The sequence below is a fragment of the Elephas maximus genome, chromosome 4 (genome assembly GCF_024166365.1).
Source record: "Elephas maximus indicus isolate mEleMax1 chromosome 4, mEleMax1 primary haplotype, whole genome shotgun sequence".
NCBI lineage: Eukaryota > Metazoa > Chordata > Mammalia > Proboscidea > Elephantidae > Elephas > Elephas maximus.
The window spans coordinates 196,401,783-196,428,738 of NC_064822.1; the positions used below are offsets into that span (position 1 = coordinate 196,401,783).

Sequence of the window (26,956 nt, forward strand, 5' to 3'; positions counted from 1 at the left end):
AAGAAATTCATAGAATCAAATGAGAATGAAAACACTTCCTACCAGAACCTTTGGGACACAGCAAAAGCAGTGCTCAGAGGTCAATTGAAAGAAATAAATGCACACATCCAAAAAGAAGAAAGGGCCAAAATCAAAACATTAACCCCGCAACTCAAACAAATAGAAACAGAGCAGCAAAAGAATCCCTCAGGCACCAGAAGAAAGCAAATAATAAAAATTAGAGAAGAATTAAATGAAATGGAGAATAGAAAAACAATTGAGTCAACAAGACCAAAACTTGGTTCTTTGAAAAGGCTGAGAAAATTGATAAACCATTGGCCGAACCAACAAAAGAAAAATAAAAGAGGAAGCAAATAACCCAAATAAGAAATGAGATGGGTGATATATCACAACACCCCAACTGAAGTTAAAATAATCATAACAGAATACTATGAAAAATTGTACTCTACCAAGTTTGAAAACTTAGAGGAAATGGACAAATTTTTAGAAACTCACTACCTACCTAAATGAACACAAACTGAGGTGGAAAAACTAAATAAACCTATAACAAAAGAAGACAGTGAAGAGGTAATAAAAAAAAAACTCCCAATAAAAAAGTCCTGGCCCTGTTGGCTTCACTGAAGAATTCTACCAAACTTTCAGGGAAGAGTTAACACCAGTACTACTAAAGGTATTTCAGAACATAGAAAACGATGGAATGTTCCCAAACTTATTCTATGAAGCCAGGATAACCCTGATACCAGGTAAAGACACCACAAAAAAAAAAAAAAAAGAAAATTACAGACCAATATCCTTCATGAACATAGATGCAAAAATCCTCAACAAAATTCTAGCCAATAGAATTCAAGTACGTATCAAATAAAATAATTCACCATGACCAAGTGGGATACATACCATGACCAAGTGTAGGGATGGTTCAACATTAGAAAAACAATCAATGTAATCCATCACATAAATAAAAGGTAAGAACCGCAAGATCTTATCGATTGATGCAGGAAACGTAATTTGACAAAGTCCAACATCCATTCATGATAAAAAAAAAAAAAAAAAAACTCAGAAAAATAGGAATAGAAGGGAAATTCCTCAACGTAATAAAGGGCATTTATACAAAGTCAACATCCAACATCATCCTAAAGGGAGAGAGTCTAAAAGCAGTCCCCTTGACAACGGGAACCAGACGAGGATGCCCTTTATCACCACTTTTGTTCAACATTGTGCTGGAGGTCCTAGCCAGAGCAATTAGGCTGGAAAAAGAAATAAAGGACATCCAATTGGTAAGGAAGAAGTAAGAGTATCCCTATTTGCAAACGGTATGATCTTATACACAGAAAACCCCAAAGAATCCACAAGAAAGCTACTAGAATTAATAGAAGCAAAGTATCAGGATATGAGATAAGCATACAAAAATCAGTTGGATTTCTCTACATCAACAAAGAGAACTTCGATGAGGAAATCACCAAATCAATACCATTTACAATCCCCCCCAAGAAGATAAAATACTTAGGAATAAATCTGACCAGAGATGTAAGAGACCTATACAAAGAAAACTACAAGGCAGTATTGCAAGAGACCAAAAGAGGCTTACATGAGTGGAAAAACATACCTTGCTCATGGATAGGAAAACTCAACATTGTGAAAATGCCTATTCTACCCAAAATGATCTACAGGTACAATGCGATCCTGATCCAAATTCCAACGACATTTTTTAACGAGATAAAGAAACAAATCACCAGCTTCATATGGAAAGGGAAGAGGCCCCAGATAAGTAAAGCATTACTGAAGAACAAAATGGGAGGCCTCATACTACTGATTTTAGAAACTATTACACCGCCACAGTAGTCAAAACAGCCTGGTACTAGTACAACAGCAGATACATAGACCAAAGGAACAGAATTGAGAGTCCAGACATAAATTCATCCACATATCAGCCGCTGATATTTGACAAAGGCCCAAAGTCAGTTAAATGGGGAAAAGACAGCCTCTTTAACAAATGGTGCTGGCATAACTGGATGTTGTTTGTTGTTGTTAGGTGCCGTCGAGTCAGTTCCAACTCATAGCGATCCTATGCACAACAGAACGAAACACTGCCCAGTCCTGTGCCATCCTTACAATCGTTATGCTTGAGCTCATTGTTGCAGCCACTGTGTCAATCCACCTTATTGATGGTCTTACTCTTTTCCACTGACCCTGTAAACCCTGGTGGTGTAGTGGTTAAGTGCTACAGCTGCTAACCAAAGGGTCCGCAGTTCGAATCCCCCAGGCGCTCCTTGGAAACTCTACAGGGCAGTTCTATTCTATTCTACAGCAATTCCACTCCTTAGACTATATCCTAGAGAAATAAGAGCCGTCACACAAATAGATAGATGCACACCCATGTTCATTGCATCACTCTTGACAATAGCAAAAAGGTGGAAACAATCTACATGCCCATCAACAGACGAATGGATAAACAAATTATGATGGACTGCTACGCTATGATAAAGAACAACGATGAATCCGCGAAACAGCTCACAACATGGGTGAACGTGGAAGGCATTATGCTGAGTGAAATTAGTCAGTCACGAAGGGACAAATATTGTATGAAACCACTATTAAAAAAGTCAAGAAAAGGTTTAAACACAGAAGAAAACATTCTTTGACGGTTACGGGGGTGGGAGGGAGGGAGGGGGCATTTGCTAATTACACGGTAGACAAGAAATCATCTTAGGTGAAGGGAAGGACAACACATAATACAGGAGAAGTCAGCACAACTGGACTAAACCAAAAGCTGACAAGTTTCCTGAACACGACCAAACACTTCGATGGACGGAGTAGCAGGGGAGGGGGTCTAGGGACCATGGTTTCAGGGGACACCTAGGTCAACTGGCGTAACAAAGTGTACTAAGAAAAAGTTCTGCATCTGACTTTGGTGAGTGGCGTCTGAGGTCTTAAAAGCTAGTAAGCAGCCATCTGAGATGCATCACTTGGTCTCAACCCACTTGGAGCAAAGGAGAATGAAGAACATCAAAGACACCTAGAAAATATGAGCCCGAGAGATAGAAAGGGCCACATAAACCAGAGATTCCATCAGCCTGAGACCAGAAGAACTAGATGGTGCCGGGCTACCACTAATGACTGCCCTGACAGGGAATGCAACAGAGAATCCCTGATAGTGTAGGAGAAAAGTGGGATGCAGACCTCAAATTCTCATAAAAAGACCAGACTTAATGGTCTGACTGAGACTGGGGGGAACCCACAGGTCATGGCCCCAGACTCTCTGTTAGCCCAAAACTAAAACCATTCCCGAAGCCAACTCTTCAAAGATTATACTGGACTATAAGGCATAACTCATAGCGTCCGCTATGAGTCGGAATTGACTCAACGGCACTGGGTTTGGTTTTTTGGTTTGGTATAAGACATAAAACAATGCTGGTGAGGTGTGTGCTTCTTAGCTCAAGTAAACACATGAGACTATGTGGGCAGCTATTGTCTGGGGGCAAGATGAGAAGGCAGAGGGGGACAGGATCGGGTTGAATGGACACAGGTAATGCAGGGTGGAGAAAAGGAGTATGCTGTCACATTGTAGGGAGAGCAACTAGGGTCATATAACAACATGTGTATAAGTGTTTGTATGACAGATTGACTTGAATTGTAAACTTTCAAAATAAGTGTTTGTATGACAGATTGACTTGAATTGTAAACTTTCACTTAAAGCACAATAAAAAGAAAAAAAGGATAGAGGTAAAAAAAAATGTTCTGCATCCCACTTTGGTGAGTGGTGTCTGGGGGTCTCAAAAGCTAGAAAGCAGCCATTTAAGATGCCTCAATTTTTCCCAACCCACTTGGAGCAAGGAGAATGGAAAACACCAAAGACACAAGGATATATTAGCCCAAGAGACAGAAGGTCACATAAACCAGAGACTCCATCAACCTGAGACCAGAAGAACTAGATGGTGCCTGGCTACCACCAATGGCTGCCCTGACAGGGAACAAAACCGAGATTCCCTGACGGAGCAGGAGGAAAGTGTGGTGCAGAACTCAAATTCACGTAAAAAGCTCAGACATAATGGCCCAGCTGAGACTTGAGGAACCCTCGAAGCCATTTTCCCCAGACACTCTGTTAGCCCAGAATTTAAACCATTCCCGAAGCCCTCTCTTCAGACAAAGATCAGACTGGACTAAAAAACATAAAATAATACTCATGAAGAGTGTGCTTCTTGGTTCAAGCAGATACAGGAGACCAAATGGGCGACTCCTGTCCAGAGGCGGAATAAGAAGACAGGAAGGGACAAGAGCTGGTTGGATGGACACAGGAAAACCAAGGTTGAAAGGGGGAGTGTTCTGTCACATTATAGGGATTGCAATTAGTGTCACATAACAATGTGTGTGTAAGTTTTCGTATGAGAAACTGACTTGAATTATAAACTTTCACTTAAAGCACAATTTTAAAAAAAAGGAAAAAAATTTTTTTGATTCTTAAAATATTTCGAAATATAATTTAAAAAATCAATAGCCTCTGTCTTCACCACCAATAATCAATCTGAAAATACAATAATAAAAATAGATATCACTCATATTAGCAACAAAATCTGTGAGTTACCTAGAATTCCTCAATCAAGAATGTTGTTGTTGTTGTTGTTAGGTGCCGTCGAGTCTGTTCCGACTCATAGTGACCCTGTGCACAACAGAACAAAACAGTGCCCGGTCCTGAGCCATCTTTACAATCCTTGTTATGCTTGAGCTCATTGTTGCAGCCACTGTGTCAATCCACCTCATTGAGGGTCTTCCTCTTTTCCGCTGACCCTGTACTCTGCCAAGCGTGATGTCCTTCTCCAGGGACTGATCCCTCCTGACAACATGTCCAAAATATGTAAGACGCAGCCTTGCCATCCTTGCTTCTAAGGAGCATTCTGGTTGTATTTCTTCTAAGACAGATTTGTTCGTTCTTTTGGCAGTCCATGGTATATTCAATATTCATCATCCCCCATGTGACTGTCAGTTTGTTGTACTGTGGGGGCTTGCATGTTGCTGTGATGCTGGAACCTATGCCAGCGGTATTCAGATACCAGCAGGGTCATCCACGGAGGACAGGTTTCCGCTGAGCTTCCAGAATAAGACGGACTAGGAAGAAGGACTCGGCAGTCTACTTTTGAAAAGCACTAGTCAGTGAAAACCTTACAACCAAGAATACACATTACAAAACATCAAAACTCTAATAAAGGACATAAACAATGATATGAACAAATGGAGAGACGGCTATACGTTTGGATGGGATGGCTTAACATAATGAAGATGCTGATTCTCACAAAATGATCCTACAAACTTAAAATAAGCGTAGTGAAATTCCAGCTTCATTTTTAGGAATTCAGCAAACTTGATACCTTTGCATTACGGTGTTGGCAAAAAACATTGAATATATCATGGACTGCCAGAAGAACAAATAAGTCTGTCTTGGAAGAAGTACAGGTACTCCTTGGAAGTTAAGATGGCAAGACTTCATCTCACTTACTTTGGACATGTTATCAGGAGGCATCAGTCCCTGGAGAAGGACATCATGCTCAGTAAGGTAGAGGGTCACTGAAAAAGAGAAAGACCCTCCAGGAGATGGATTCATACAGTGAGTGCAACAATGGGCTCAAGCATAACAACAACTGGAGAATGGTGCAGGACCAGGCAGCATTTCATTCTGTTGTACACAGGGTTGCTTTGAGTAGGAACCGACTCGATGGCATCTAAGGACAACAACAATGCTGAGACTGCACTGTCTTATTACGACATCTTTATAATGATTTCTGGTACTGGTGAGATGAATCTCCCAGCCTCTTCTTTGAGGAGGGAGGGTGGCTGTCCTTCTGTGGCCATGGACCCATATATAAACCTGCAGGGATTCCAGATTTAAGCCCATTTAGTCTGCTGATTAGTTAGAGAGGACCTCTCATCTCTGTGGTGTCCGGTCCTGAGCTTGGTATATCACTCTATTTATTTGTCGTCGTTGTTGTTGGGTGTGGTCAAGTCAGCCGTGACTCATAGCTATGCTCTGCACAACAGAACAAAACACTCCTGGGTCCTGCACCATCCTCACAATTGCCGTTATGCTTGAGCCTGTTCTTGCAGCCACTATGACAACCCATGCCGTTGAGGATAGTCCTCTTTTTGCTGACCCTCTACTTTACCAAGCATGACGTTCTTCTCCAAGGACTGGCCCCTCCTGATAACATGTCCAAAATAAGTGAGACAAAGTCTTGCCATCCTTGCTTTCAAGGAGCACTCTGGTTGTACTTGTTCTAAAACAGATTTGTTCATTCTTTTGGCAGTCCATGGTACGTTCAGTATTCTTGCCAGTGCCATATTCAAAGGTGTCAATTCTTCTTCAGTCTTCCTTACTCATCGTCCAGCTTTCGCATGCATATTAGGCAATTAAAAATACCACAGCTTGGGTCAGGCGCACTTTAGTCCTCAAACTGACATTTATCTAGGATTTCTTTAATAAAGAAGCATTATAATTTCGAACCATTACCCGCCCATCAGTCTGTCATACTGTGAGGGCTTGTGTGTTGCTATGATGCTGGAAGCTACGCTATTGGTATTCCAAATACCAGCAGGGTCACCCTATGGTGGACGGGTTTCAGCAGAGCTTCCAGAGTAATACAGACTAGGAAGAAAGGTCTGCCAGTCTACTTCTGAAAATTAGCCAAGGAAAACCCTATGGATCACAACAGAACACTGACTGGCTTGCTTTGGACATGTCATTAGGAGGGTCAATTGCTAGAGAAGGACGTCTTGTTTGGTGAAGTAAAGAGTTAGCAAGGGTGAGGAAGGCTCTTGGTGAGATAGATTAGCACTATAGGCAATTCTATAAAGTGTCAGCTTTATTTAAATTACATTTTCCAATTTTTGGTTGCTGGTAGGAACATGATTAGTATTTTACATTAATTTTTATATCCAGCAGTTTTGCTAAATGTTCTTAATGATTGTAACACCAAGTGTTATGGATTGAATTCTGTCGCTAAAAAATAGGTGTTGTAAATCCCAGCCTCTATGCCTGTGGCTGAAACCCTGGTGGCATAGTGGTTAAGTGCTACAGCTGCTAACCAAAGGGTCGGCAGTTCAAATCCACCAGGAGCTCGTTGGAAACTCTATGGGGCAGTTCTACTCTTTGAGTCGGAATCGACTCCACGGCACTGGGTTTGGTTTTTGGGTATGCCTGTGGCTATAATCCCATTTGGGAATGGGTTGTCTTTGTTATGTTAATGAGACAGGATTAGTGTAGGGTGTATTTTAAGTCAATCTCTTTGGAGATATAAAAGAGATTAAACAAGCAAGCTGGCAAGAAGTGGCCGGGAAATAGAGACACCAAACCACACGAAGACCACCCAGAAGCAGAAGCTCAAAGAGAGGTGAAATTTCCCCCAGAGACAGAGAGAAAGCCTTTCCCTAGAGCCAGTGCCCTGAATTCAGACTTCTAGCTGCTTAAGCTGTGAGGAAATAAATTCCTGTTTGTTGAAGCCATCCATTTGTGATATTTCTGCTAAGACACCAGGTAGGCACAAAATTATCTCATCTGCTAATAACAGCAATCTTCTTGTCAAGCTCCTCAAGCGGACTTTTCTTGCTTCACGAGACTGGTCGAGACGCCCAGCCTCAGGGGTCACTTCCTTCTTTTCTGATCTTAAAGAAAGCGTTCCACGGCAACAGACGTCTGTGGTGGGTTTTTTGGATGTGTTTCTTATCCAGTTGAGGAAGTGCTCTATTTCCAGTTTTCTATGAGTTTTTTCTCTTTTGGCATCATAGTCTAAATGACCATTTTTTTTTTCCATTTTTCTTAGGGTACATAAAGGAATGGTGTATCTTATCATCAACAGCATCGCAGATTTGATGAAGTTTAGTATTTTAATTTTAAAAACTACCGTGGAAATGAGATATTAAAAATCCTGTTTATCTGATAAACTATGAGGTTACATGCCTACAGTGGAGTATTATTCAGCCGTAAAGAGAAATGAAGTCCTGGTGCACGCTATGATACTGATGAGCCTTGAAAACATCATGTGAGTGAAATAAGTCAGAGACAAAAGGACCAATATTGTATGACTCCACGTACATGAAACACCCAGAATAGGCACACGTACAGACAGAGAGAGCAGACAGAGGCTGCCGGGGGCGGGGCAAAGGGGGTGGGGAGCTAGGGCTTACGGGCACTGGGTTTCCGTTCAGGATGCTGGACAAGTTTTGGGAATAGATAGTGGTGATGGCTCACAACACGGTGAAAGCAATTGATGCCACTGAACTGTACACTTAAACATGATTAAAATGCGAAATCGTTAAAAATAAATTTTTTTTTAAATACTGTTTATCAGTAAATCCATCTACTGGAATCAATGAAAGAGTTAAATAAAGACAACTCTTTCCTTCTGATGAAAAATAAATAAATATTTATTTATTTTTTATCTATTTTCTTCTGAGTGGAGAGTGTAAAATTCTGGAAACGGGGCAGACCCGAGAAGCGCAGTGCACCAGGGCAGCTGTCACAGGCTCCGAGCTCACTAAGCGGGTGACAGGCCCACACTGGGGGCCCCGCAGCCCACGGGGAATGGGGCAGACCAGTCTCTGCTGTCCCCCATGCTCCACGCTCCCTACAGTCCACTCACGGGTGACAGCGGTAGGGAAATACATCCCAGTCGACCAGGTATGCGAGCTGCTCTCTTCCCAACAACTCACGTTTACTGCCGACGGGTTCAGGACGAGCTTACATCCAAACCAAATTAAGCACGTGGTGGTGACAGCAAACGTGGAAACAAACAGTATCTGAAAGTTGGGAATCTGGAAAACAAGACGGGAGAGTTTTTCCCCTTTGAACAACTGAAGAAATAAAGATGACATTACACCAAGTTCTAGGTCGTTCATTAAAACCCTGAAACTGTGACACACAGGAATTAGTAGCCAGGTGGGTACCCTGTGCATGCCGGTCTCCCCTGGCCTCCCTGCCAGGCAGAGGGTGTAAAGGAGGCAGCCCTGCAGTCTGGGTCAGAAGTCATTTTTCCATGGGGGCTGCTGTGGGCCACCTCTCTGCACCCACTTTTCCACTTTGGCTGTGGAGCCGTGCCCCCCCATGCATACAGGTGCACGCAGGTACACGCACAGGCACTAACCATGTGTATACACGTGCACATACATACACACACAGTGCATACACACATGTGCACACACACACGTACACACACATACCTGTCAGCCCCTAAAAGCGCCGGCCCACCTTCCCACCCATGCCTACTGAGCCCTGCCATCAGGGTCCCTCTCCCAGCCCATGAGCAGTGGGCCCACTTGGAAGGCGACAGACAGAAGGTAGGACTCACCACATTGACGTTTCTCCTTGAAGCAGCAAAGCTCACAATCGCTGACGGAATGCACTGGAGAAAAACCAGAGAGTGGAGGAGAGGGAGGTTAACGACCTGAGTTCCGCGCTGCTCATGCTGCTGCCTTAGCGTGTTTTACTGTGATGGGTAAGCTTCCATAAGGGTCCGAATCAGATCTGCAAAGTGTCTCCAACCCACTAGGTGTGAGGGGACTTGCTTGACTTTGAGTGGGCCCATGAACTTCAAAATAGTTTATTATGGAAAAGTTTATTTTCTGATGAGCATTAAGGAGAGCTGTTTTCACTGCATGGGGAAGGCCAGGGTGCAGCTGGCTTTGGCCCCAAGGCCAGGCATTATGGCAGTGTAAGAATTACAAAAAAGGAAGACAACTATGTGTAACATCAGTAGGTCCCCTTACTATTCAGGGCCCCCAGAGCCCTCACATGCCCAGGGAGAGCTAGTGGGGGCTGGCCAGGAGCCAAGGAACTTAGGCAAGAGGGCAGCCATGAAAACAAGGGGCACCAGATGAGTGGGAGCAGAGGAGGCGAGACCAGCTTGGGTTTCAGGGTGCCGACCCTGCAGACTCTGGGTGGGGGCCCTGGAGACACTAGATGGGGGCCTGGAGACACTGGGTGGGGGCCTGGAGACACTGGATGGGGGCCTGCAGACATTGAGTGGGGGCATGGAGATACTGGGCAGAGGCCTGCAGACACTGGGTAGGGGCCTGCAGACACTGGGTGGGGGCCTGCAGACACTGGGTGGGGGCCCTGGAGACACTGGGTGGGGCCCTGGAGACACTGGGTGGGGCCCTGGAGACACTGAGTAGGGCTCTGCAGACACTGGGTAGAGCTCTGCAAACACTGGATGGGAGCCTGGGGACCCTAGGAGGGGTCAGATGTGAAGCAGACAGGAGGGAGCGAGGCAGGACTCCTAGGTTTGGGGCCTCTGCAAAAGACTGGGATGGGGCTGAAGGCAGGTCTGAGACACACTTGTTGTCAAGGACAACACAGCACTGAGAAGAAGGGCTGCTCTTGGAGGGGAGAGGAGAGCAGGAGGGCCAGAAGGCTGGGATGTGGGCGGCAGCTCCACAGGCCCCTGAGAGGTGGGTGAGGGACGGGCAGTGTTGAGTGTGGGGGCCACAAGTGTGGCCCACCCAGTCTCCTCTGGGAGAGTAACAGGCACTATTGACACCTGTACTGGACAACAGCCATGTTGGTGCTGCCATAGCAGATGGCATGGAGTCCACAGATGCGGGCCGCTCCAGTGGTGGAGACAGAGGGCCGGAGAGAAGTTTCCGGACCAGCGGGGGCTGGGTCAAATTCTTTCAAGGAGTTCTATTCTGAGGGGGCAGACAGAGCAACATGGGGGGTAAGGGAAGCCTGTGTCCTTTCTGTCTTTCACGATGGTCCTCGATAGTGCAGTGGGGCGTGATGGCGACAGTCAGGAGCAGCATCCTTGCCCAGCGATAGGGAAGCCAGACACGGTGAATGCTGGATAGGGTTAGGAGACGGTGGTGCTGGGGGTGCCCAATGCTGGTCATTAGCTGCAGCGGTGAGGAGGCCAGGCAGTGAATGTACGGGAGCATGGCACCAGATGGGCCACCTGAGGTGCCGAAAGGCTCAGGGAGATTAGTGTTCAGGAAAGGGAAATGCCTCCGACCCCCTTCAGCCGACAGTCTAGGGCCTCGGAAGGGCTGGAAATGTGCCCCTCCCACCCCAGCCCGGGAGATCACCCTGAAGAGCAAGCTGGCCAGGGGGTCCCAGGGCCAACACCCACCCAAGACCCCCGGGGATGTGGCTCTGCGAGAGGTGGCATGGGAACACGGGGAACAGGAGCTGCAGCCTAGTCAGGCAGGTGGTCAGGGCTCCTCCAGCCGCCTCTACTGGGATGGTCACTGGACACCTGCTGCCCCTCCCCAGGCTCTGGCACTGGGTAAGAGTTCAGAAACACAGCACAAAGGTTTGGGGGTGGGGGGCGGACAGGCAGTGGGTATGTGTGCAGCCCCCAAATCACAGATGGCAAGTGCCTGCCAGCCACAGGGCAGGGCTGAAACTCAGAAGTCTATGTAGCAAGATTCATATCTGCTCCATTGATGCTTCTCAAAAATAATAAATCCCATCAGAAGCTAGCATCACAGAAGTGGATTTGGGAATGGGAGACAAGCGGCAGCAGTCCGCAGGCTGCAGGATGAGGAATTCAAACATCATACAGCAGTGGACATCTGTGTCAGGAGGCACAAGGAAGGGGAGAGGCTTACAGAGCCTGCAGCGCAGCGCAGGTAGTCCATCTCTGAAGGAAACACGTTTCCCAGGTAGAGTGAAAACCCGGAGGTTACCAGAAGGAAGCTCTGCAAAACAGCAACATCCATTCAGGCTAAGAGGCAGTGTGTCTGAAGATTAAGAAGCCAGCCCAGAAACAATGAACTCCTTGATTACAATGCAACCATTTTTGTAAATCGGATGATTGGCCCACATCTCCCTGGCATCAGCCTGCACCTGGATCCAGCCTGACCTGAGCTCCTTCTGAAGGATGGTCGTAGGCCCTGCCACATCCCAGGCAATAGAACTCCCCTTCCCCCAGGTGTCAGAGCAGTGGAGCTTAATACAGTAATGAGGGAGGGAACTTTGAAAGTCTGAAGCAAGAAACGGCACCTCTCCCCCAGAAAATACCCACACCCTAACACTGCAATTTCAGGGGCTTCACGGACCCCCTCCAGACAATCTGTCACACTCCCTCTGCAGAAGCTAACCCCTCTGAGAAGATGCCAGGTACACCCCAGCACAACAGGTGAGCCGAGAGGCCCTCCCATTCTCTGCTCAGACCTGCCTGGTCTCCAGCCTCCACCTTTGCCTCCCACAGTCCGTTCTCCACACAGCAGTGAGGGATCCTTTCAAAACCAAAGTCCTGTCACTTTCCTTCTGTGCCCAGGCCCTGCAATGCCCTCTGTCTACAAGGCTCTGCAGTGGACCCCTGCACCTCTCTGGCCGTGTTTCTACCAGTTCCCTCATCCCTCCATCCAAGGAAGGGCTGCTTCTTGGAAACTCCAAGCATGCTCCTGCCCCAGGGCCTTTGCACTGGCTGGTCCTGTCTGGGCTGCTCTCTCCAGGCAGGCCTCCTCCCTCACCTCCTTCAGGTCTTTGCTCAAATACCCACTTCCTGACGAGGCCCATCTCGACCAACCCTCCCTGCAGGCTCCAGCTCCCTGACGCCCCTGTTCCTCCCATGGCTTTTATTGCCTCCAAGTATCCAAACAGTCTGGCACACAGTCAACACACAGGGTCAACTCCATCAGAGTTCCATGGTGCATTTATATTGGTGGCCTGGGGAGGAGGAGTCAGCATACAAAATCCAGGTGCTTGCCACCTGCAGCGTTGCACACATGCACCAGCTACATTCACGTGCACCAACCACACACACGCATGCTAACAACATGCACTAGCCACACGCATGTGCCCCAGCCATATGCACGCACACCAACCATGAACGTGCACTAGCCACATTGCACTGGCCACACACACACGCACCAGCCACATACACGTGTACCAGTCATACACACGCATGCTAACCACACACACGTACACTAGCCACACAGATGTGCACCAGCCACATGCACGCACACCAATTATGAACGTGCACTAGCCACACTGCACTGGCCACACACACGCACCAGCCACATGCATGCACGCTAACCTCATACACATGCACTAGATAGCCACGTGCACTGGCCACATGCATGTGCACTAGTCATATGCATGTGTGCTAACCACACACACTTGCACTAATCACATGCATGTGCACCAAACATATATGTGCACCAGCCACACCCACGCACACTAAATGCATGGACACACTAACCACACTAGCATATGCGGACTAACCATGCAGATGTGCACTAGCCACACGCACAAACACTAACCACACCCACGGGTGGTTCACTCAGGCACAGACACTGCCGGAAACTGCTTCCTGACCACTGTGGGATGCAGAGGGGAGGCCAGATTGGGGCAGGTGTGGGACTGCACCTTCCCCTGGCTGCACAGCCCCGGCCACCAGCCAGCTCCCTGTCCTGTGCTGATGCCTGGGTACCCCCAACCTCCACTCTCCACTATCCAGAGCTTTGCCCCCTGGCCCCACACATGGGACCCCTACATCCTGCAGTGCCTGGTGCACCCGTCTACTGGTGGAAACTTGAAGGGTGGAGCCAGGCAGCAAGGCCCTGCCCCCACCCCAGGGCTTGGCATCAAACCAGACTGTGGGAACTGGTAGGGGCAGAGGGTCCCCAAAGCTGGACACAATCACAGAGTCTGGGCCAAGGTGAGGAGCCCAGTGCTGGCAGTTGAGACAGGGCTGTCAGCTTTATTCTGAGAACCACTGAAAAATAAGAAAAAAGAAGACTGAGGCCCTGAACCCTGCCCAGCACCCCCAACACCTCTGCCTGGCACCCCATCACTCACTGCCTCCACTTCCTCACCTCTACCCTCCCTGACCCAGAACCTTGCTCATCTAAATGAGGAGGGGACAGATGGGGGGGAAGAGGCAGGGCGGGGGTTAAGTGCTGTGGCCACAATCTGCTGAGGCCTGGGAAGGACCCTGCTGCTATGCCCCAGAGCAAGAGGTTAGGAGGGCAGGAGGCAGGAGGAGCTCCTTCTACCCCCAACAAGGGGTGGAGCGGGTACGGTCTCACAGAGGAGCAGGGGCACTTTGTGGTGGGAAGGGGCAGACAGGATGGCTGGAGTGTGGGAGGCCTGATCCAGGCGCCCAGATGGGGAGAAAGCTGGGGTGCTGTGATGGTGGTGACCCAGGAGGTGGGGAGGGGGCGCCCATGGTGCTAGGAGGCTGGGGGGAGGGTCCCCAGCCTCTAAAGTCATGGGTCCTGCTAGCAAAGGTGCATGTCCAGCAGCCTAGGAACCGCTGCACCCTCTAGTTCCCACACAGGTGACACTCAAGACCCAACCATGGACAACTGTCATGTTGACCCACAATGACACCTTTAGTTACCAAAGCATGAACACGTCTGCATGGGAAACGTCCTTGCCCAGGGAAGACCAGGCCTGTGTCTGATCTCTGCCCTCCGGCCTCAGGACACCGGCTGGTACCAGACACACTGCCCTAAGAGCACCTGGGGTGCCTCCCTGTCTCCCCACCTTTGCAATAAGCGCAATACCACCACCTGGGGGGAGGCTCCAAACCACTCCACATAGTCAGGCCCATCACATGACCCTGCTGGACGCTGGCGAGGCCCGTGGACCATCCTCTCCTTTCCCACAAGGGGGGCTCCCCAAGGCAGCATAAGGTCAGAGCAATAGATACTCATGAGTCGAGAAAAACAATTTCCAGAATAAAATGAGCACATGTCGTCTCCATTCAGAGAGGCCTTCCAAGGAGAATTAACACCGAGCTCCAGGCCACAGTGCCAGAGCACCTGTGCCTCACGTGAAGGTATGTCTGAGGTGAGGAAGGATGCAACAGGGTTCCCCTGAGTCGTGACAACAGTCCCACATGGAGCCACTCACCCCCATCAGCACAGAGAAGATCCATGTCTTGTAGCTGAAGCATGGTGGGAGCCTCTTGGAGAGCTGAAGGTCGGTGGGCTTAGCGTCGGGGCTGTAGCTCGGGGCGTCCGGCCTGCCCCGCTCCAGGGTGGGCATCCGGTCGTAGCTGAACTCCTGGTGGTACGGCTCCTCCCGTGTCATGGCGCTGGCAGGGCTGGCACTGTCACAGGGATCGCAACTCTCACTCACCCCGCGAGCGCTTATTTGCAGGTTATAAAACTGTGATTTGCCCTCGGCCACGCTGGAAAATATTCCAACTAAGATAAGTTGTTGTTTTCAACAAATACTCTTTATATATACAGTGGTGAAAATACACCTCCCACAACAACAACTTCGGCGTTTACAATTCAGCCACATTTATCATATTTTTTGTGTTGTACCACTGTTTTTGCTCTCCTCTTTCAAAATAAACTCAATGCCTCCTGAGCATCCCCGCCCCCGCACCCTGGACAAATACTCTCTAAAAAGAAATATTGGTCATACTAAAGTGCTGTAAATTTAAAGAAGGAAATAAGCACTTAATGCTAAAAGTGAATAAAATCACTTTCCCAGCAAAACACGCCTGGGTGGTTTCACTTCATGGAGTGGTCTTAGGCTTTAAACACTTAATTATCTGGGTCTCAAGTTCAATACATGCCAACCATCACCTCCATGAGCAACTTCGCCCATGAGTCCCATGCCGTGGGGGTTGCTCAGAGCGTTGTAAATCCCTCAAGGTGGTAACCAGACCGGAGGGGGCAAACAGGCACCTGCTTCAGGGTCTAACACCTATGAGCTTACCTCCGCGGCTTCCAGCTTCAGAGAGCTGCTGTCTGGGTGAGGGCTCGCTGTTACCGGGCCATTCTGCCCTTGGTGTCCAGCAAGCACTATTCACAAGTGGGACAAAAGCTCAGCAATCTGCCTTTAAGCCAGGGGCTGGAGGGCTGCCTCCTGAATCCTAATGAGGACTGAAGCCGGCAATCCCCAAGGTTAGTGTTGGCTGTGTAGTCGCTGGCTCAGGTGCTGCTCAATGTTCTGTTGTGGTAACTCTACTAGGGACCTGTTCAGTCCAGCTCACCAGCGCCCAAGGGGTTCATTGTAAGGAGGAAGAGGTGAAACTAGCAATAAAATTCCACGGGGTACAAGATCATAGCAGGCCAGGGCGCCGGAGCCCAGCACGGCTTTGAAGCAAGTGGCTTCGTACCAAAGGTTCTAACTCTGCCATGTTTCCAGGTAGCCTTCTCCCGTTCCCGTGACCATGATGAGAACGGGCACAGAGCTCGTAAATATCTGCACTCTTGCCTTGGGAGGGTGGCCTGGAGCTGCTCAGAATTCCAAACCCTGGCTTCCGGTGGGCAGTTTTGGTGGCTGGCTGGCGAGGCCCGCTGAGCCCTTTCTCCGCTTGCTAGGCAGAGAGAAAGGACAAAAATGTGTTTTCCCCAGACACTGGCATCCTGACAGCTACAACGACAGATTCTTTTGTGCACATTGTGACTATAAACAGCTCAAACCAATGTATTCTGGAAAAACAGCTCCTAGGCCGTGAGCCCACGTCAAACCTCAGCAGTGTCGCTGGGTTTCAAACCATGAGCTATTCCGCCATCTCATTGTTCCAGCCAAGCAAGAAGGATTAGAAAAAAATTTCACAAGCGAAAACCTGTTGAGTCAAGAATTATTTTTGGCAGATTGAGGAACTCTCCAAACCTCTTTACGGGCTATCTTTGAAAGCGAGGAGCCGAATTAACATGAATTGCTCCCACCAAGTTGGACCTTCTGCATTGCTTCTTGTTTGAAGAAAAAACTAAGGTTTCACTATTTTTGTGCCTTTCAAAAGTTGTCCTCAACGTGAAACTAAAGCAAGCCGCTTTGAATCAAAGATTGTAGATCAAATTCCTCAAGTCTCCAAAGACATAAATTCAGTCACTTGAGAAATACTTTCTTGTTTCTCTTGGCAATCCCAGTTCCTAGAACAAGTCCTGTTCTTTCAGACTTTCTTCAAAGAAACTGCCGTTTTTGTTAGCTGCCGTCGAGCCGGCTCCGACTCATAGTGACCTTATGTGTAACAGAATGGAACATAGCTGGTCCTGTGCCACCTTCATGACTGTTGTTAGGGAAAACAAACTGTTTTCCCTAAAGTGCTTTCTGCTCCCTTCTCTGCCTGCAGAGGCCCCATACACTCTCTGATATTTGTGCAGCTATTCGGCCAAAACCTCCAGGGCACTCGCTGCCTGCCGATGCCCTCTGTGGTGCGGGCATGCGGGCATGAGAAGAGACCACAGCCCTGGTCGCATGAAGGTTACATTCTAATTGGGGGTCAAGAGCATGTGCAGTAAGAAAATGTGTGTGTTATGTGCTGTTTGGGTTCAGTTATGCACCCCAAGAAGATATATTGAAGTCCTAACCCTCGGACCTGTGAATGCCATCTTGTTTGGAAATAGGGTATTCAAAGGTGTTATCAGTTAACGTGAGGTCATGCTAGAGCAGGGTGGGTCCTAATTCCATCTGAGTGGTGTCCTTACAAAAGTGGAGAAGAGACACAGAGAGACAGACGGAGGAAGATGGCCGTGTGAAGACGGAGGCAGAGTGATGCGGCCACAAGCCAAAGAATGCCCAGGGCCACCTGAAGCTGGGAGAGACAAGGCAGGATCCTCCCCTGGAGCCCTCAGAGGGACGTGGCCCTGCCGCCCCCTGAGTTCAGACTTCTGTCCTCCAGGACGGCGAGAGAATGAACTCCTCTAGTTTTAAGTCGTCCAGTGCGGTCCTTTGTTACTGCAGCCACAGAGAAGAATGCATCTGGCAATACACTTGACTTTCTCGGTGATGGAAGATACATCAGGCAAGGAGATGGGGTGCTGTCTGGGGGGACCAAGGCAGGCCTCACTGAGCAAAGACTTGCAGAAGGCGAGGGGCCAGTCTGGCAGAGAGCTGGAGCAAGCCTGCACACGGGAGGAGGCGGCAGCGCAGAGGAATGAAAGATGGTTCATCACTACAGACTGTACGGACGTTAACAGGATAATGAGAGTATATTGTAAACAATTTATGCCAATAAATTTGACAACTTGAATGAAGTGGACAAACTCCTTGAAAGTCACAAATTACCAGAGTTCACTCAATATTAATGTGATAGCCTGATAGCCCAATACAGAAATTGAATCCATAATTTAAAACCTTCCCACAAGGAAAACTCCAGGCCTAAACGGGTTCACTGGTTCATGTTACTAAACACATAAAGGATCTTTTAGAGGAGGAACACTTCCAACTCATTTTATGAGGCTAGTTTCACACGGATACCAAAACCAGTCAGACTTTACCAGACCAATATCCTCACGAGCATTAATAGAAAATCCTTAACAAATTTTTGCCGAATTTAATCCAGCAATATACGGAAAGTGTGATAAACCATGACCAAGGGAAGTTTATCCCAGGAAGGCAAGCTTGGTGGAACATTTGAAAATCAATCAGTTTTCTAACAGGCTAACATAAAAACGATACTGGCATTTCGGGGGAACATCCTCAGGGATAAAGTACATCTTCAGCAGTGAAAGGCTGAACGCTCGCCCCTAAGACCGGGAGAAAAGCAAGGAAGCCTCACACACGTGACTCCCAAACCCTGCAAGACAGCCACCCAGCAGGAAGCCCCGCCCACGTGGACCTACGCCCCGCCCAGGCCGCCCCCACCGGGCACGAAGCCCCGCCCAGCACTGCGCCCCGCCCCCTGGCACGAGGCATGTCCGCGTACAACGCTCACACCGGCACGCTCCAACGGCCTCCAACTGCCAACCTCTAACGGTCGGTCGCGGCGCGCGGCGTCGCCATTGGCCCGGCAGGCAGCGGGAGGCGGGCGCAGACGCAGCGCTGTGTCGCCATTGGTCCGGCAGGCAGCGGGAGGCGGGCGCAGACGCAGCGCGGAGTCGCCATTGGCCTAGAGCAGCAGGAGCCGCGAGGCCGCGTGCAGCCTTTCGGGCAGCTGAAGCCGAGTGAGTGGTGGCGAGGCGGGCCGAGCGAGCGGAGACTGAGGCGGCGTGGGCCGGAGCATGCTGCGCCTCGCGGCCAAGCTGCTGGCCTTCTTCTGGAGGCGGGCGGACGTCTCAGCAGAGGAGGCCGGGCCGGAGCTCGCGGAAGGTGCGGTCGGCCGGGGCGCGCGGCTCCGGGGTTCGGACGTGGGGGTGTGGGGTCCCGTCCTTCCCCCGGGAGGTGTAGGGTGTGGGGTCCCGTCCTTCCCCCCCGGGCGCTGTGAGGTGTGGGGTCCCGTCCTTCCCCCCCGGGCGCTGTGGGGTGTGGGGTCCCGTCCTTCTCCCGGGAGGTGTAGGGTGTGGGGTCCCGTCCTTCCCCCCCGGGCGCTGTGAGGTGTGGGGTCCCGTCCTTCCCCGCCTCAGGCGGTGTGGGGTGTGGGGTCCCGTCCTTCCCCCCCGGGCGCTGTGAGGTGTGGGGTCCCGTCCTTCTCCGCCTCAGGCGGTGTGGGGTGTGGGGTCCCGTCCTTCCCCCCGGGCGGTGGGCGGTGTGGGGTCCCGTCCTTCCCCGCCTCAGGCGGTGTGGGGTGTGGGGTCCCGTCCTTCCCCGCCTCAGGCGGTGTGGGGTGTGGGGTCCCGTCCTTCCCCGCCTCAGGCGGTGTGGGGTGTGGGGTCCCGTCCTTCCCCCCGGGCGGTGGGCGGTGTGGGGTCCCGTCCTTCCCCGCCTCAGGCGGTGTGGGGTGTGGGGTCCCGTCCTTCCCCCAGGTGGTGGGTCGTGTGAGGTCCGGTCCTTCCCGTGGGCTCAGAGCGTGGAGGGTTTCCTCCTTCTCTTGGGTGATGGGCGTGGGGGGTCCTGTCGTTCCCCCTGGGCGCAGGCAGCCTCTCAGCCCCATGACCTTGCCTCCCCACACCACCTCCCCTTGTCACCCTTGGAAGTTGAGCCGGGCCCACTTTTCCATCTTCTGTACCCTCCTCCTCAGCTTCTGGTTTTCCCCTCGCCCCACCAGAGCTGTAACGCAGAGCCCACCTGGGGTGTTTGTGTAGGCTCCAGGGGGCCGCTGCAGGGACCAGCATCAGTCTCAGCATCTTTAGGTTTTAATAACTGCGTTGGGCAGACTAGGATAAGAAGGATCCCAGTGGTTGCTCAGTGGCAGGGCGGGTGGTGAGGAGGTGTACAGGCAGATGCCCGTTTCTCAGAGGCGGGCTCCTGCTCACAGCCATGCCGCTGCTGGCATACTCTAAATGCCTTCTAGGTCTCTGTTCCTAGTTGTTGGCTGTCGAGTTGCCCACGACACGGTGACCCTATATCATGGCAATGCCATGCGCAACTGGATCGGGCTGTTGTGATCCACAGCGTTTTCATTGGCTGGCTCTCAGAAGGAGATCGCCAGGCCTTTCTTCCTAGTCTGTCTTAGTCTGGAAGCGCTGGTGAAACATCTGGTGTGCAGCATCGCAGCAGCGTACAAGTCTCCCAACACGGGTGGTGGCTGCTTGTGAGGACCTTTGGCTGGGAATAATTGAACCTGGGTCTCCCGCCCGGGAGGCAAGAATTCTACCGCTGGACCATCATTGTCCCCCGTTACTACACTACTTACGTGTATTTAAAGGACGGGAAGGTGACGTTAGCTAGTTCGCAGAGCTGTAGTACAGTATAAACAGCTTGAGGAATGCTGATATGTTGTCTATTATGTTTCAACCTCAAAACTAAGGTGTATCTCTCCCTTGATTGCCTCGCTTCTTCCTAGCCTAATTTAAAAAGGCTTTTTTTTTTTTTTTTTACTATACAGATAGCATTTTGCATGGTCTTGGACATTTGTGTTACTTTTTTTGGGTCTTTGCCACCATTTTTCATTTTTCCTTATTTCCTTCGTATTTTTGTGTGGCAAGCGACTTGATAAAGTGTCTCTACATGACTTTCCCTTTTCTCTGCCACTAGTGTCATCTGCAGTTGCTCTGAAAGCTCTGAAAAATACCGTTCCAGCTGTCTTAGGTTGTCTTTCAGAATCTCAGAGCCATGCTTCTCCTTTCTTCAAATTGTCTTGAACCCGTCTTCCTGAAATCCAGGGTGTACTTCTAATTCAGGCAGATTGGCCCCCCGGCTCTCAGAATTACAGTTACTTTCTCCCAAGGTTATTGATGTTTTCTCTCACTTCCTCCTTCCATATGAGAATTGGATCCAGGGTAATGGTTTCCTAGTTGCTTTCCCTAGTCTCTAAAAGATAAAACTCTCAGCAAGGGAAGCCTGAAACATCTGAATGGGGTTGCTTGTTGGAAGCATCCTGTTAAAGCCCATCTGTGTCTGTATTTGTTGATGCTGCTGTAGCTGACTTTGTGGCTTGGGGCAAGTTGCTTCATGGATCTGGGGCTAATCTGTAAAATGGAGGTGCTACCAGCAGCACTCGCTCCAGCTCTGGGCAGCACTAGATCCTGTGACTGACATGACTGGGTACAGAGGTTTGCCCTGTGTCAGAGAAGTAGCAGGGAAGGTGCCGGGAGGACTTGGAGGACATTGGCTGGAGCACTGGTTCTCAACCAGACCAATAGCGGGGAGGGTGGGAGGTCAGGGATGGGGGGCGGGGAGGGTGCCTCAGTGGCCGAGGCCACGTGCCAGCCTCAGGCCCTGAATCTCTTCTAGTGTTTTGTTTGATTTCGTATTACAGAATATCTCAACATTGCTGCTGATGATGATGAAAAAAGAGAGTAACAACGAGAGCGGAGGTTAACGACTTTGCAGATGCTGTCGTAACACTGGCAACATCCTCCCCTCACGCTAAGTGCTGCCAGCCACCCAGAGCTCTGTGCGCTGTGTGTGTATTCTGTCATTTAACCCTCAAACCACGCTGCTGGGTAGACACTTTTATTGTCTACACTTTACAGGTGCCAACAGGCTGAGAGTGGCTGAGAACTTTGCCCAGGGTCACACAAATGGCTAGTGGAAGGGCTAAGATTCAAGCCCAGGCCGTGAGGCTCTAGAGCCAGGACTCCTGAACCATGCCCTGTACCAGCCTGCCTGGAGGGACCTGGGCAGTCTACCTCAAGAAGCTGACTTTTTTAGCTCTCCACTTGCACTCTGGGTCTCAGGTTGGCCCTCAAGCCCCTAGGCCCATATGCTCAAGTGCTCTGCTCGCTCTGGTAGGGCTTAATCAAGGTGTGAACTCGCTTTGTGTCAGCATAGCCCTCTGTTTGCCCTGGCAGGTGACACCAAGCTGAAAACTGTACAGGGTGTTGTGACAAGGTACTGCAGCGACTATGGCATGATCGATGATTTGATCTACTTCTCCAACGACGCTGTCACTAGCAAAGTGCTTCTGAATGTTGGACAGGAAGTTATTGCAGTTGTGGAAGAAAATAAAGTGTCAAAAGGACTGAAAGCCATCAGGGTAAGCCTCGCATGTTTGGGGACAGTCTCTTCACTGCAGGTTTCACTTTGCCGTTCTCATGTTCAGTCCACCTCCCAGATGACCAGGCATGGGGGCATGCAGTGAATTTGAAGTCATATGTACCTGGGGGGTGGTACCTTGGGCTTTGTCTTTATAGTGGCTTCTTGTCTTCATAGTGATGTTTTAAAACATTAATGGTGATCATTGTAATGTAATTTTATAAGTTCATAATTCAGACTGTAGAAATATGTACATAAATTTATATTTTTTAATAAATATGCATAATGCAGAAGTTTGTCATTCAGAGAGTTAAGTTTGCCTATAATTTTATGCCACAGAGACAAGCGCTGTTGACAACCTTATGCCTTTTCTTCTAGTGTTTTTTTAAATTATTGTTAACAATGGTGACTATTGGGTTATCAGATTAGCAAAGGTAATGAGAAGCAACGTCTTTTTTCATGTAAAAATAGTATTTTTGTAGTATAAATCCTTAGAAGTAGAATCGCTAGGTCAAAGGGTATGGTTTAACGTCTTAATGGTCACCATCAAATTATCCTCCAAAAATGTATCGTTGACACTGAAGGGCAGGAAGTGTGACTGCCTGCTGCGTGGTATCAGCAAGAATGTGGATAGTATCAGTCTTTTAAATTGTTACCAGCCTGATAAGTGAAATGTGATCTCATAATTTTAATTTGCATTTAAGTTTTAAAGTAACTTCTCACATTTTTCCTGTAAATTATTTTTATATCCTTTGTCCTTTTTTGTTGAGTTCAAATTTTTCTTTTATTAGAGCTCATACATTAGGAAAATTAGAACTTTTTAAGGAAAATTATTATATGAAAGTGTTTCAGACATTTTTCCCAGACCACTTTTTGACTTTGTTTTATAGAGTTTCATTTTATGTAGTTAAACATTTTATGTCTATTTTTCTCACGTGGCTTTTGGACTCTGTAAACATCCTTAGAAAGGCTCATTCCACTTCATAATTACGAATATTCGGGTTTTCACCTGAGAATTGTTTCTTGGCATTTAAATATTTAATCTGCCTGGAGTTTATTTTGGTTTAGACTGAAAGAGAGAACCAGGCATTTCTTTCCTAATGACTAGTTACTTATCCAAGAGCTCTCGGCAGCTAACCAAAAGGTTGGCGGTTCAAATCCACCAGGCACTGCTCGGAAACCCTGTGGCGCAGTTCTCCTCTGTCCTTTAGGGTCACTATGAGTTGGAATTGACTGAACAGCAATGGGTTTTTGGTTTTTATCCCATTGAGTAGTCCACTTTTTCCTACAAACTAGAAAGGCCACCTTCATCCTACACCCAGTTCCTCCATGCGTGTGAGTGCCTGGGCCCTGTGGGTCCTCCTCTTGTATCGTGCACCCGAAGGAAGGACAGGCCACCTTTGCCCCACACTCAGTTCGCCTGTGCCTGTGAGTCTGCCTGGGCCCTGTGGGTTCCTGTGCTTGCACCCCAAGGCCCTTCCTCAAACTTGCCTGACTGGAATCTCCTGGCTCTTCCCACATTCTGGATGAATTTTAGAATTATGTTGTTTTCCCTCTTCCCCTTGGGTTTGCTTGGGATGTACTGAGTTTATCAATTTCATTTAGGAGAATTGATGTGTTGGTTGATAAGTCTTTTCCAACCACAAAGCTTACCTACATTTATCCAAGCCTTTCTTTTATATTCTTCCTTTTAGTTCAGTAGCCTTTTTCTCTTAGAGTCTGCAAATTTCTTGATAAGTTTATTTCTAAGAATTTTTGTTTTTGTTTCATTATCAGTATTATTTTATATTGTACTTTCCAGCTAGTCTTTTTCTTTTCTCTGTGGGAAAGCTGTTGATCGTTGTTATGTAGTCAGGTAGCTGGCAAACTTATTGCGCCCTTGCTGCTGCTTTTTAAAAATGATTGAGATTTACTTCATTGCCATCACTTAAACACCAGCTGAATGCTTAGCATCATCTTTCTCAAATTTTAAAAATTGTATATACACCTAAAAATGGAATAAATTTTAGAGTCGTACTTCAGGATAGATCTTGAAATGTTCTTTTTGGTAATGGACACCACACTACTCCTCTTCAATTTGTCATTCCCGGCACAGCAGACCATACAATTGTTTGATTCAATATGGCCTATATCAGTCCATTTAAGTTCACTAACACCTGGTATATCGACCTTTATGCGTTCCATTTCATTTTTGATGACTTCCAGTTTTCCTAAATTCATGCATTGTACATTGTAGGTTCCAATTGTTAATGGGTGTTTGCAGCTGTTTCTTCTCATTTTGAGTCATGCCACACCAGCAAATGAAGGCCCCGAAAGCATTACTCCATGCACTCCATCATTAAGGTCAACTCTACTTTGAGGAGGCAGCTCTTCCCCATTCATCCTTTGAGTGCCTTCCAACCTGGGGGGCTCATCTTCCTGCGCTATATCAGACAATGTTCTGCTGGTATTCATAAGGTTTCCATTGGCTAATGCTTTTCAGAAGTAGACTACCAGGTCCTTATTCTTAGCCTGTTTTAGTCTGGAAGCTAAGCTAAAATCTGTCCTCCACGGGTAACCCTGTTGGTATCCGAATACCGGTGGCATAGCTTCCAGAATCACAACAACACGCAAGCCCCCACAGTACAACAAACTGGTGTACGAAGTATGAATCCAGGAAAATTGGAAATCATCAAAAATGAAATGGAACACACAAACATCGATATCCTAGGCATTAGTGAGCTGAAGTTGACCAGTCCCTGGAGAAGGACATCATGCTTGGCAGAGTATAGGGTCCACGGAAAAGAGGAAGACCCTCAACAAGGTGGATTGACACGGTGGCTGCAACAGTGAGCTCAAGCATAACAATGATCGTAAGGATAGCGCGGTACCAGGCAGTGTTTCGTTCTGTTGTGCATAGGGTCACTATGAGTCGAAACCAACTCGACGGCACCTAACAACAACAGTGAGCTGAAATGCACTGGTATTGGCCGTTTTAAATTAGACGATCATATAGTATACTATGCTGGGAATGACAGCTTGAAGAGGAATGGTGTTGCATTCGTCAGCAAAAAGGACATTTCAAGATCTATCCTGAAGAACAACCCTGTCAGTGATAGGATAATATCCATATGCCTACAAGGAAGACCAGTTAATAGGACAATTACTCAAATTTATGCACCAACCACTAAGGCCAAAGATGAAGAAATAGAAGAGTTTTATCAGTTGCTACAGTCTGACGCTAATTGAACATGCAGTCAAGATGCATTGATAATTACTGGCGATTGGAATGCAAAAGTTGGAAACAAAGAAGTAGGATCAGTAGCTGGAAAATATGGCCTTGGTGATAGAAACAATGCCGGAGATTGAATGATAGAATTTTGCAAGACCAGCAACTTCTCCATTGCAGATACCTTCTTTCACCAACGTAAACGGCGGCTAAACGCGTGGACCTCGCCAGATGGAACACACAGGAATCAAATTGACTACATCTGTGGAAAGAGACGATGGAAAAGCTCAATATCATCAGTGAGAACAAGACCAGGGGCCGACTGTGGAACAGACCATCAATTGCTCATATGCAAGTTCAGGCTGAAACTGAAGAAAATCAGAGCCAGTCCACGAGAGCCAAAATATGACCTGAGTACATCCCACCTGAATTTAGAGACCATTTGAAGAATAGATTTGACACACTGAACACTAGTGACTGAAGACCAGGTGAGCTGTGGAATGACATCAAGGACTTCATATAAGAAGAAAGCAAAAGGTTATTGAAAAGACAGGAAAGAAAGAAAATACCAAGATGGATCTCAGAGGATATCTTCAAACTTGCTCTTGAAGTTTGAACAGCTAAAGCAAGAGGAAGAATTGATGAAGTAAAAGAACTGAACAGAAGATTTCAAAGGGCAGCTGGAGGAGACAAAGTATTATAATGACATGCGCAAAGAGCTGGAGATGGAAAACCAAAGGTGTAGAACACGCTCAGCATTTTTCAAGCTGAAAGAACTGAAGAAAAAATTCAATCGTTGAGTTGCAATAGTGAAGGATTCCATGGGGAAAATATTAAACGACACCGGAAGCATCAAAAGAAGATGGAAGGAATACACAGAGTCATTATACCAAAAAGAATTAGTCCATGTTCAACCATTTCAACAGGTGTCATATGATCAGGAACCGATGGTACTGAAGGAAGAAATCCAAGTTGCCCTGAAGGCATTGGTGAAAAACAAGCCTCTAGGAATTGATAGAACATCGATTGAGATGTTTCAACAAACAGATGCAGCGCTGGAGGTGCTCACTCGTCTATGCCAAGAAATATGGAAGACAGCTTCCTGGCCAACTGACTGGAAAAGGTCCATTTTTATGCCTATTCCCAAGAAAGGTGATCCAACCGAATGTGGAAATTATAGAACAATATCATCAATATTACACGCAAGCAAAATTTTGCTGAAGATCATTCAAAAACGGCTGTAGCAGTATATCGACAGGGAACGGCCAAAAATTCAGGCCAGTTTCAGAAGAGGACATGGAACCAGGGATATCATTGTTGATGTCAGATGGATCCTGGCTGAAAGCAGAGAATACCAGAAGGATGTTTACCTGTGTTTTATTGACTATGCAAAGGCATTTGACTGTGTGGATCATAACAAATTATGGGTATAGTTGCAAAGAATGGGAATTCCAGAACACTTAATTGTGCTCATGAGGAACCTTCACATAGATCAAGAGGCAGTTGTTCGGATAGAACAAGGGGATACTGATTGGTTTAAAGTCAGGAAAGGTGTGCGT

The 26,956-nt window shown here is 48.0% G+C and overlaps 2 protein-coding genes across 2 annotated transcripts in view; one reads left to right on the forward strand and one right to left on the reverse strand.

Moving 5' to 3' along the window:
* Positions 1–15,702, reverse strand: part of MLC1 (modulator of VRAC current 1) — a 40,695-nt gene extending 24,993 nt beyond the window's left edge. Inside the window, exons 1-5 of the mRNA XM_049884721.1 lie at positions 15,662–15,702; positions 14,843–15,122; positions 11,587–11,676; positions 9,330–9,383; positions 8,695–8,796 (exon numbers count right to left, since the gene is read on the reverse strand). Coding sequence (XP_049740678.1) covers positions 8,695–8,796; positions 9,330–9,383; positions 11,587–11,676; positions 14,843–15,022 — 426 coding nt within the window. The 5' untranslated portion in view covers positions 15,023–15,122; positions 15,662–15,702. The remainder of the gene's footprint in view (positions 1–8,694; positions 8,797–9,329; positions 9,384–11,586; positions 11,677–14,842; positions 15,123–15,661) is intronic.
* A 3,177-nt stretch (positions 15,703–18,879) lies between these two features.
* Positions 18,880–26,956, forward strand: part of MOV10L1 (Mov10 like RISC complex RNA helicase 1) — a 94,303-nt gene continuing 86,226 nt past the window's right edge. The window contains 2 exon segments of the mRNA XM_049884707.1: positions 18,880–18,982; positions 22,006–22,190. Coding sequence (XP_049740664.1) covers positions 18,895–18,982; positions 22,006–22,190 — 273 coding nt within the window. The 5' untranslated portion in view covers positions 18,880–18,894.